The sequence below is a fragment of the Camellia sinensis genome, chromosome 7, assembly GCF_055761805.1.
Source record: "Camellia sinensis isolate YWXY chromosome 7, ASM5576180v1, whole genome shotgun sequence".
In the NCBI taxonomy this organism is placed as follows: Eukaryota; Viridiplantae; Streptophyta; class Magnoliopsida; order Ericales; family Theaceae; genus Camellia; species Camellia sinensis.
Window position 1 is genome coordinate 143,728,664 of NC_138967.1, and position 12,718 is coordinate 143,741,381.

General features: G+C 38.0%; 1 protein-coding gene across 1 annotated transcript; it reads right to left on the reverse strand.

The window, feature by feature from the left end:
• Nucleotides 1-716: 716 nt before the first annotated feature.
• LOC114311510 (uncharacterized) lies at nucleotides 717-7,520 on the reverse strand. Its single transcript, XM_082881173.1, has 5 exons — nucleotides 7,026-7,520; nucleotides 6,847-6,974; nucleotides 6,628-6,766; nucleotides 802-1,269; nucleotides 717-728 (listed from the first exon to the last, which is right to left on the reverse strand). The coding sequence occupies exons 1-5, from the start codon at nucleotides 7,518-7,520 to the stop codon at nucleotides 717-719; spliced, it is 1,242 nt and encodes a 413-aa protein (XP_082737299.1).
• Nucleotides 7,521-12,718: the final 5,198 nt, after the last annotated feature.

Here is a 12,718-nt window from a genome sequence, read left to right on the forward strand (position 1 = left end):
AAATGGTTTCGTCCAGCCTTTTGTGGCTATACAATTACAGAGCCATTTCCTCCCAAATGATATGGTAATAATTTGTGCTGGGGCTGTTCGGTAATAAAATGCTAGTAAGTTTTAATTAATCTAGTGTTATGTTACCAGACAAACTAGTTTTTCCCAGCATTATGTTGCCATACAATTGGAGAATTTCATTTTGCTTCATAACAAAGTCAGTGGAGCCCACTATGAAGTGTCTGCTCAGTCACACAATAGTAGACAAATTACATTTGTCCAGTGTTATGTTGTTAGAAAAAATATATTTGTTTAGCGTTCTGTTGCTATACATTTACAGATCCACTTTGTTATAAATAATAATTTGGGACTGTTCGGTAATAGAATGTTAACAAATTTGAATTAATCTAGTTCGATAAAAAAGCATTCATAAATCAAACACGCATCTATAAAATCAAGCATAAAAAGTTTCCATAAAATATTTCATAACAAAAACAAGTGTACGAATATCCATAAAAGCATCCATAAAATCTGTCATTGTTTGCATCCATCAATCAAACATGTTATCACAATTCTTCTATATCGATTGTTTCGGTAGTTATTACGTCAAGGCTAATAAGAGTACGGAATTGCTGAATACGGATAGTATATGCTTTCTCCCATCCAATAGCACACGGGTGATGAAAATGAATCCAATTATTTGCTATCGGAGGTACTGGATGACCAGGTTACAGATAAACCTATAACAAAGAAATCAATAAATATAATTACAAAATAAGACATGGTAATGATGTAAGTAGGTTCGGTAGTTACCTGCACGAAATGGTTTCCATTTACAAATCCTATACAGATATCTCTTCGATCAAGTGTTGCAATCGGTACTGATCTAAGTGGTAAAAACGTCAAGCATTGTTGCATGGATAAATGGTAAAGAACGACTCGATAGTATGATGCTATCAAATGACCCATGTCGGGCATAGTCATCCAATGATTAAATCCAGGGCTAGGTTCGAAGTAAGATAAGATAGAGTTAAGTTCATCAACCCTTTCTTGTGAACCAAATAGTTGCACGTAGTGCACTACATTCGAATGCAACTCAGTCAACAAGTTGCGCCTAACTTGTTGCCAATCATCTTCACCTAAACCAATCAATCTAGCTATTGCCCTGAAGCCACAATTGCCATCTGCTTGTACATCTTTTATGTGACGGATATATGGTCTCAACTTCTCCGGAAATTGTTCGAAGTAAGAGATACGATTTGTTGATTGCGTCATACAAACCTACATCACAAATATATAACAATGGATATTGTAGATGTCCCCGAACGTCTCGGGAAGGAAATCCTGTTTTGTTCGTATGGGCTCACTACAGTTCAGGACTCAAATGTCACGGTCCTGTATCTAATCTTGCAGAGTGCAATGCAAGACCGATGAATCATCAAAGAGTCCAAATCCGGCAAATCGTTTTTTGAAATCAAATTTTTTTGAAAGAAGTGCCGAACATGGACTGCTTTGCCAGATACAGAGTTGCCACCTAAATATTTTATTTTGGGGAATTTAGGAAACCCTGACTCGTTTGCCTAAGGCCACGTGTCCATTATCACCAAAGTTGCCTCGGCTTGGGAACTTGGGTACAATTGGGGAAGGTCACTTTGTGAGCACCCTCGCTCGCCCGATTAAAGATCGGCCTCTACTAACCATGATATCGAGTTTTGAAAACATTATGTGCTCTTATTCCGGTTATTAGCCTAGATTTACTACGTGATGCACACAGCATACAAGTATAGATTGGATCGCCTGAATTGGAACAAAACACCTCATGTTTGCTTTTGAAACGGTTTGCTACTCGCAAGTAGGCTAAAATGCGAATTTGCCACCCTCAGGTAGGCTTAGAAAACAAGATGATTTGCCACTCTCAAGTGGGCTTAAAACTCACAGTCAATGCATTATTCCAATTCAGATAATCCAACCTTCACCCACAGGCATTCAGGCAGGTATATCACATAAGTAGTTAGCCTCATGGTAAACATGCTATCATGGCAGTCACTCACACGCATGCAAGGAAACTAAAGCATAAGCACTTACCAAGTACTCTGAGCCAAAACATAAACTAGTTAGTAATCAATGCATGATCCTAGTTCATGTTAAGATGGCTAATGCAACACATGCAAAATGCAATTAAGATAGGCTCGGCTATTCTAAAGATGGCATGTGAAATGCTACAACTAACAAGTATTCAATTAACATGCTATCATAAGTATGCTAATTGAAACATGCCCTAATCTAACCATCATAAGCTGGTAAATAAAAGGGAGAAAGACGTGGGATTGGAAGACATACATCACACACACGCACACTTATTACAATTGTGCCCTCGCTCGGAGGGTCCGAATAAATAATACAGTCCAAATAAACAATTAACTACTCTAGCTAATTAAATATTACAAAATCCTAATTAATTAACAAATTAACTAGGAAAGCAAAATAAACTAGTATGCAAATCCATGGATCACCTCAGCTCTGTTCCGAATGATAAAAGATGAATGCATGCTCGCATCGCCTCGTCGGAAAATTCCTCGCGATGCCCCGATTTGCCTCTGTTTGCAATTAATCGCGGAATGATGTGCAAAGCTCTAGAAGGCTGCTGATTTCTGGTTTGCTACAACAGAGAGCAAGAAAGGGGTATGGCAAATTATTTTCACATATGTATGCACACCTCGATCCTTGTGCCACCAATCACGCATCTCGATGCATGATGGCCGAGGGGTCGAATTGCACGACTCGATGTGAAACGAATGCACATGAAAACACAACAAGACCTAAACTCCATCATGGGTAATCCGGAGTGTCAGCGACCGAAAATTGAGACACGTTTCGTCACTTTGAGTACGAAACGTCCCTTGTTTCTCGTGTTTAGGCTAGCTCCTATCCCAAACACAATACAATGAGATGGCATACACAATGCGACCAACATGCAACCTAGCATACGCAATGCAATAGACTAAAATGGCATACACAATGCACTGATGGACTTACACCAATATGAGTGGACCTCAGCCACACTCAAATCAGTGGCCATACGATGAAAATGAGACAACCGAAATACATGCAGACGTGCACGAATGTAAAGGACCGATCCTAAGGCATCAAATGCCACTCTACCAAAGCATGGCAAGGGATGAAGTATGGCATATAAACACACATGACACAGCTCTGAAATGGCGTAAAAGATGATCCCGAAACATGCGAATATATCACACAATGCATGCTAGATGGCCCGGGTACCGAAACTAGTGAAGCGAGTTACACTAGAGGTACACAAAGCAATGCACCAATGGAAAAACCAACCCAAATAGACCCTAGGTAGGTCTGAAACAGTGGGAAAATGGCCTAAAATGATGGCTCGGAATGCAAAGAAATGGAGCTCATTCAATGGTTAGTAAATGAGGCATACAAGCCCGACTCTCAAGCGCATTTAAAGAGTACAAAACATGGGAATATGGCATTCACATAAGCTCTGAAACATGATGTATAATGGCCCCAAAACAAGAAAACATCTCAGTATATGCATGTAGTGGATCTCAAAACTCAAAGCTAAACATGGACATTAAACTACAAGCATGCAAAACAAGCATCATTCGACCATGAGACCCAAAAACAAAGCTAAAGCAGTCCAAAATATGCACAAAATCAGTTTAAGGCATGGCCAAAAAGTACAAAAATCAAGGGTCAACAAAGCATGCAAACAAAGCTAGTGAACCATGAATTGTACTACAAATATATGAAGCATATGAGAGCTCACCAAACCAGCCAAAAAAAGAAGTATACCATGCCAAAATATGCCCAAAAACCCACTGAAACTCAGTCAATGCATGCAAGAATGATAGGCTCCTTTGGAAGGCCATGCAAGGGGTTATTCTACACATGTATGATGGATACACAAAATGGAAAAACCACCTCTGGAAAGAGGTTATGAGGGCCTAAAACCCACCAAAAAGTTCCTGAAATTAGTTTAGGAAGCATGCAAGTGAAAGCCCCTTTGAAAGGCCTTGAATAGGATTGTTCTACACATGCATAATAGACACTTTATATGGCAAAATGGGCTCTGGACAGAGCCTGTGAAGACCTTAAAACTCACCAAATAGGGCCTAAAATATGGCTTTGAAACATGTAAGTAGGAGCCCCTTTGGAAGGCCAACAAAGTTAGTAAACAAATCAAGGGGTGAGAGGGTCACCCCTCTCTGATTTTAGGGCTCAAAAACACATGTTATTTCAGTGGCTAAAAGGCCAAACCAAGGCCAACACAAATGCTCTAATGCATGGCCCTAAACATGAGGAAATGAAGCATGTAAAGGGGAAGATGACCCCAAACAGAAAAAAAGTCTTAAACAAACATGTTTATGAGCTCAAAACAAAACTTTTTTTTAGTTTATAACAAAACCTAGAAATGCTTGCAAATAAGGCTAAAGAATGAAGTAAAATAAAGCTACAAAGAGGGAAATGGTGACTTACCCTTGTAGCACAGCAATGCAGCAAGCTCTGGACCAAGAAAGTGAGCCCTCAACCTCTGAAAAACAGCTCCAAGGCACTTAGGATGGTAGTGGAGGTGTTGTGCTTGGAGGTGTAGTGCAAATGGCCAAGAACCATGGAGCTATGGAGGTTGGATGTAGAGATATAGAGGGAGAGTATATGTATGCCTTAGCCAAAAATGTTCAACCCTTGCAAATGGGGAGGAAAGCCTCTCTTATAGAAGAAGAGGTCCAAGGCTTCTTGGAGAAGCCTCAAGCAAAGGGACCAAGCTTCTAAAAGAAGCTAAACCAAAAGGGTCAAGCTTCTTGAGGAAGCTAGACCAAAGGGGTCAAGCTTCCTCAAGAAGCTTGACAAAAGGTCAAGCTTTTCTTAGAAGCTAAGCAAAAAGGGCCAAAGCTTCCTTAAGAAGACAAACAAAAGGGTTAAATCCCGGAGGATGGGGCAAATGCCTCCCAGCTGGCACAGCTATATGTAACTCAAGAAGGCCAAAAAAGAGATGGCTGGCCGGCCAGTTCAAGTGGTCGGCCGACCACTTCCCCTGGTCGGCCGACCAGGGGTCAAAAAGGTCAACAAGAAAAGGTGGTCGGCCATGCCAAAAAGGTGGCCTCCCAGGTGAATGCGACACAGTGGTGGTATGGGAGACTAGAAAATGTGGCTCAAAAGTGAGGGAGACTAAGGGGTCAAAAGGGTCAAGCACCAAAGGTGGTCGGCCATACCAAATAGGTGGCCTCCCAGATGAATGCAACACAATGGTGGTATGGGAGACCAGAAATTATGGCCCAAAAGTGAGGGAGACCACCTCTCTAACAAGAAAATCGGGCTGCGAAAAGAAAAGTGGTCTCCAAGAAGAAAAGGCGGTCTCCCACCATACTACCACCTTTCCAACAATGAAACTAGGGTCCATGCCAAAAATGAACCCTAACTGATGCAAAACGAGGGTTCGGGGGCCAAAACGCGCAGCTGGGGGCTCCGAAAACTGACTGTTAAGCGCCGGAAGTGGCGTGCGACCCCGAAGGTGGTCTCCCGGGCCACAGTGTCCCTCTAGGGAGAGGAAACAAGGTGTGTGCCAAAAACCAGAGCAAATGGAGGTAGTTAAGCTGTCCCGAACCGAGGCGAGCGGCCGACGGCTCCGAAAACTGAAAACTGGTCTCCAAGTGGGAAAAGTGGTCTACGACCACGAAACGTAGCCTACGGCCATTGAGAGATGGTCTATGAGACCTCTCCCTCCCTTCGGGAAGAGAAAAATAGAGAAAATAGGACCTGGTTCGCAAATCGAGACAAAGCATAAAAGAGCCCCGAAGTCCGGAGGCAAGGCTCTCAGCCGAGACTCCGCAACCTCAGAACGAGCACAATATGCGTCATCACCGAGTGCTCAATCAGTAACGTCTGAGTCTTAAGGTCGGTCAAAAATGGGATGTTTACAGATATATGAAATAATTAAAATGAGGTTGGAAAACTATAAAAATATATTTTGTACATAGTTACAAGTTTTATGTAATTATGTACATTATCTTTTTTTACCTTCTTCCATTGCACTTTCTTACGAACTAGTGCAGTTGAAATGGTAACACCCTGTCAATAACTATCTTCCCCAGATAGCACAAACTCAAACGCAGATGGCTCGCGTTTAGTAGGCATATCGATTTTGAATTGACCACGGCCGCGACCTCGGCTCCTTCCTTGCGTGTCAGTCTTGAGTTTAGGTTCCATAAAAAATGTACTATCTGGACTAATTAACTCCCTCAACTTCTTCAGAATGATCACTTGTTGCGTCTCGTCAATCGTTTGGAATTTCTCAAAAAAAAAAATCCGTCTCTATTTTGCAATCCAACTTCACAAAACACTTTCTGAAACTAGAAGCATATCTAACTTCCTCCAATGAGGATTTACGCACGAGAAGGGAATCGGTCGACCTTGTTGAAAATACTCAGCTATTTCATGTGCACATGGCAACCCATGTGTACGTCTCAAAATGCAGCCACATGCAACAACATCTATTCCCACACTATTCGATCTCTTTGACTCTACTAATATTTTGTCCAAACTACAAATTGAAATAAAATCACGTAACTCAGTGAACTCAACAGGTGTGTAGTTGTGTTGGACTACAATCAAACTCTGCTGAAACGAGGCTTTAATGTCTGCATGCTGCAACTCTAACAAATTATGTATTTTGGTCCAAGATGTCTCAAAACTGCCTTGGCTTGATCCAAGTTGCCTCTTTAATTTAGCATCAGAACTCTCCGCCCTACAAGTTTGTATATTTTGGTATTTAATATAAAAATCAAAGAATTATAGCAATTCATAAATGCAATGACCATAATTTACCTGTTTGTAGTAGTATTTCCGAAATGCATATTACTATCTGTCCAAGCTGCAACAAATTTTTCCTTATATGGCTCTAACCAATTGGTAGTATCATACTTAATAGCTTCAGGATACGTACTAAATTCAGTCTTCATAGTGGAAAATTGTTCATTGAATTATGTTTCTGTTCTAACCAATACCAAAGCACTCCAACTATGCATGAACTTATCCCATTTATCTTTCATCTCAAAAACCTTCTTGCATTTCATCAGAACATTCTTGCTAATACGCCATCTACATAAAAGATTAGTGGCCATAGGTAGAACTTTTGCTATGCCTTTCATCAAAGCCAACTCCCTATCTGTATTAATGACTTTTGGAAAAGCAGTATTCTCCATAACAGTACGCAATACGCGTAAAGCCCATGTATAGTTGTCCTCCCGTTCATGACCAAGATAAGCAAAAGCAACTAAAAAAGTCAAGTCCGTTAATGTTACCCCAACAATCTCTAAGAGAGGGAGTCGATACCTATTAGTCTTGTATGTGCAATCCATAATCAACACATGTGGAAATGCACGTAGCAACTCCAAACTAACTGGGTGTGCCCAGAACAAGTCAGTCACCATCTCTCTATCATCACATCGATGCCACTCAACATAATTTTGAATCGACAATTGCCCCAATAGTTGTTGCATTTGTGATCTTCCCGACCTCTGTACTACTCGATGTCGATGACGTGCGTTGTAGATTGTCTTGATTGTTGTCGCATTAAAGGCATCCCTTTGTTTCAATGTAACCAATATTTCTTTTGGTCACACCATACTCTTCGACATGTCAACTAATAAAGATGTTTCCTCTTTACATAATATGCCAGCAAATGAGTGCCCTTCAAGATGTTCAGCAGACGGATGATTGTGCACTCCACATAAGATATGCAACATCCACTCATCATTTGTAGGTAATTTTTCCCCCTTAATAGAAATGGACATCCACACTTTTTAGAACCTATCAACCTCAATCGTTCCCCCTTGATCTTTTTGTTGTCTCTATAATAACCACTCCTTTCACAAGCAAGGGTAAGTCTTGGTTTTTTGCCATTACCTCCTGCATCTGATGTCTTTATAACAATGACAAATCCAGTCTTCTTTCCAATGTTAGAAGCCCATTTAATTAATGCTTGACGACTACTAAAAATCTAAACATAATAAATACATTTGTACGTCAAATTATTAATAAAACTCAATACAAATTAGAAATAAGAAAAAATTGTATTCATAAAAAAACTTAACAAACCTCGTCTGTAATGAATTCTTGATTGGAGTCCACTAATTATGCAGTACTTACATTGTTGCAATCAGTATAAGTACAATCCTTCCAAACAAAAAAAAAAAGAGTTAATACATAGCAATAAGTAGCCGAACAAATTTAAAAAATCCGGCTTTATATTACCGGAAATTTAGATTTTGTTCGGCAATTTGATACTAGACTTATATTTTTTTTTCTGTACTGTGATGCCGGATTATGTTATTTTGTTCAATTTCAAAACACCAAACAAAAGTCGCACACCAATCCAAAAAATCGAAACAAAAACCCAGAAAATCGAACAAAACCTAGAAAACCAAACAAAACCCATAAAATCGAAACAAAAGCCTACCAAACTAAAAAAAAAAAACTCACCATTTCACTTTTTTGATAGTTTTTCACCACCGTTTTTTCATCCATTGCTTTTTTTGATGATCAAAACACTATGATTATCAGTTTTTCAAAAGAGATGTGTGAGAGAAAAGAAAAGTTGAGATAGGAAAAAGATAAGCAGGAATTGAAAGGTCAGGGGGTGTAAGGAGATAATCAAATACATTTAATTTTAATGTTTTGTCCCTTTAAGTAATTTCACATATGGATAAAATTGGAAGACAAAAACAATCTTATATGGAGGGTGTAAGGTGATAAAAAAGTGGTGTAAGTAGAATCACCCTTCATATAGGTTTATCAGAAAAAAAAAAAAAAAAAACTAAACCGTTAATAAGATCACATTTTGAGATTTATTAGTATTTCACCCTTTAAAAAATGATAAACTAAATATATGGCTCCGTTTGGTAAGCCTCTCAAATTATAGTTCCACCCATTAATTTGAGTGTGTTGTTTGATTTAAGCTTTCAAATCATAATTCTATACCCATTTCTCAAAACTCAATTCAAAACATAATCATTATTTTTCAAAACTCATAACTAAACACATAATTCAAAACTCTTTTCAAAACTTAATTCAAATAAATATTTTAATTTTTTTAAATATTTAATATTTTAAAAATATTTTAATTTTGTTAAGATTTTAAATATTTTAATATTTTAATATGTTACGATTTTTTTAATTTTGTAATTTTTTGAATATTTTTAAATATTTTAATTTCAAAATACTACGATTTTAATTTTTTAAATTTTAAAATATTTTATAAAAATAAATTCAAACTCTATTTTATAAAAATATTTTTAAATATTTTAATTTTTTTTGTTATGTATTTGGCTACGATTTGAGTGTAGAGTTGTGAAAGTAGTATGAAGTTTCGAGTTGTGTGTTTGGTTATGAGTTTTAAAAATAATTTCTTAATTGAGTTTTATTTTATGTGTTTGATTATGATTTGAGTATAGAGTTGTTTTTAAATTTAAAATATTAATATTTTAAATTATTTAAATTTTTTGAATATTTAAATTATTTAAATTTTTACGATTTAAATTTTTTGAATATTTATTTTAATTTTTTACTTATTAAAATTTTAGATTATTTAAATATATATGATTTAAATTTTTTGAATATTTATTTTGAAAAAAAATTATTTCCTTTGTAGTATTTTCAATTAAAAAATTGATTAATATTATTTTCTGTTAATAATAAATTTTTTAATTGAATTTTAAAAAGAGTTTGGTTATGAGTGTTGATCAAAATTTTCAATATTGTGTAAGTAATATGTTTTGTTATGAGTCATAACAATTTGAATTAAGTTTTGAAAACTGTTTCTAAAACTCATAATCAAACAAATTTTCTTGCTTCACATGTCAAATCAAACTTTCAAAACTCAATTCCACACTCAATTCAACACTCTATTAAAAAATCATAACCAAATAAATTTTCTACACTCAAATCATAATTCTGCAACTCACAAATTCAAAATACAACTCATACTCTCAAATCATATTTACAAAACTTTACCAACTGCAATCTATATTTTTTATTTTTCAATTCAAAAGTTAATTTAAAAATTAAACCAAAAACTACCAAAGTGTTGGCTGCATATTTTGTAAAAGACCAGTTACAGTTCGACGCGTGACAAAGTAAGGGTAATATAGGAAGACTATTCAAGTCTTCGATCCTGATCGTACACGTGACAGTTGATTGCGTGGCCCGAGTAGCATTGGATCAGTAAAGAGATACAAGGTGACGTGGCTTCAACGGTTACTCACATTCAAATTCAAATATAGGAGGGAAGCCTAACTGCAAGTGATGGCGTAGTGGAACTACTTATAAGGCAGCATGATCAGCGATCACGGAGGAGCAGTTCGACGGTTTGAAGTGTAGTTCGATGGTCATCTTTGAGGAGTATAAATAGCAGGGAAGACTCCAGAAAAAGCCCCAGACTCAGATCCAACAAACCAGTCTTACTTTACATATTTCTTTCCAGTTTTTATATTTCCTGTTCTTTACACTCCTGTACTTTAAATTCCTACACTGCACGTCATTCATAGGAGTAGTTTCAAGTAGATTGTCGCTGTAAACCTCTACGAGGCTGAGTTTGGATCATTGTAAGTTTTTCATACTAGTGAAATGCTTCGATTGCTCTTTATTTAACTGTTCTTGTGCTTAAATTCTCCTAAATCAAGCCACCAATAAAAGTCCTTTTCATGGAGGCTGAAAGAACTACAACACAATCGTCTGATAATTGGTTGGCAATTAAAATTCTGTAAGGACTGATTGATCCTTGCTGGCACGCTCACAATTACAAAAATAACCTTCGAAAGCCAAAAAGCCAACATATATTTTTGGCACACCCAGTGGGACAAATTGAAATGGCTAGACGTAGGAGACAAGGAGAAAATGAACGCTTGGAAGAAGACGTGGAAGGCGAGGTAGAAATACCTAATCCAGGGGATAATGTGATAACACATCTTGTGGAAACTCCTATTTTATCAGAACCTTTGGTCGAACAGACCAGCACTTCGGATCAAGAACCACATGTTCATAGTATTGGACGAAACCAAGGAATTGGACCATCTACTGTGCCATCTACTCAGCCAATAAATCCATGGGATGGCCTAGTAGATGCCATGGGACAACAATTAATAAACACAATGGAAAGGTGGGCAACATCCTTTTTGGATCGAATGAATAATCACCAACCAACAAATGCAAGACACATGGAGGAAGTAAATGTCCCTCAGCAAAGATTGGCTAGAGATAAACAGCCTATGCAAGTTAATGGACATTCTAATGGTCAAACTAGTAATCAGAGTCATGAAAGACCACCACCTCAGTCTTAGTACGAACCCATTTCGAGGCCTATAACAGGCCAAAATGCCTCAATGTTTAACAGTGAAGCCATGCAAGTTGGTGGATCTGGCCCAGTACAAGAAAATGGCATAAGAATGGTTCCAAATCCCACGTTCGAAGCCATACCTGACACTAGGGGGTACAATAATCCCTTTTTCGAATTTATACCCGGGGGGTTGGAAGGTTTTCCCACAAATGGAAGGGATACAACACATGTTCCAGCACCTTTCGCAGGTCCCTTCGTAAGACAGGCTCAAAGAGGTTACCCACACCCCCAACAGCAACCTGCACCATAGGGACAACCAGTCCCAAATGTACCACCCATGGACCAAGAGGACCACAAGCACAAGTTTGTCCACCAAATCCTGTGTTTGTTCCCCCAGTAGTGGTTCAGCAGGCACAAAAATATGGTCCCTAGGGACCAAATTGTTGATATTGTTAGGGAGATGTGTGGACCAATGGCTCGGGGGGTCCAAACTCCTGTGTATAGAAAACCATACCCAGAATGGGTTGACAGGGTACATGAATACCCAAGGGGTTTCAGGATACCAGATTTAGTCCTTTTTTATGGGAACAAAAACCAATCAACAGTAGAGCATATTGCTAGATTTGCTGCTCAATGTGGTGAATTTACCAACAATGACTATATGAAGTTGAGACTATTCCCAAACTCTCTAACTGGGGGAGCATTTGTATCGTACATTAACCTTACACCTGGCTCCATCCAGACTTGGCAACAAATGGAAGAGGCATTTCATGCCCAATTCTTCCAATCAGAGCCAGAAGTTTCCATGGCAGACTTGGCAAGAATGAGTCAAAGGCCTGAAGAGAAGGCTACTTAGTTTATTGCCAGATTTAAAAGGGCTCGAAATAAATGTAGAGTTATCTTGCCAGAGCCAGAATTCGTAAGATTGGCCCAAAATGGCTTAGAGTTCAGACTTCGAAAGAAGTTTGACTCAACCGAATTCAGAGACCTGGTGGAACTAACCTATAAGGTGTCTAGATATGAAGCATTACTAGAGGAGGAATAGGATCGAAATAATGCATCGTACAAGACATACTATAGAGATCCTAATTATGAGATTGATGTAGCAGAGATTGTGGGGAAAGAACCTATAATCTGTGAAGCATTAATTCATAAGGATACAACAATTGACCAACAGTTTAAAAAGAAAGACCTTCATAGGAAGTACTCTTTCGATTTAACTAAAACAGATGACATTTTTGATCATTTACTTACGGCCAACTTCCTTAAGTTACCAAAAGGAGTAAAACTTCCATCTCCTGATGAACTTAAGGGAAAATTCTATTGTAAATGGCATAACTCTTGATCTCACTCAACTAAAAACTG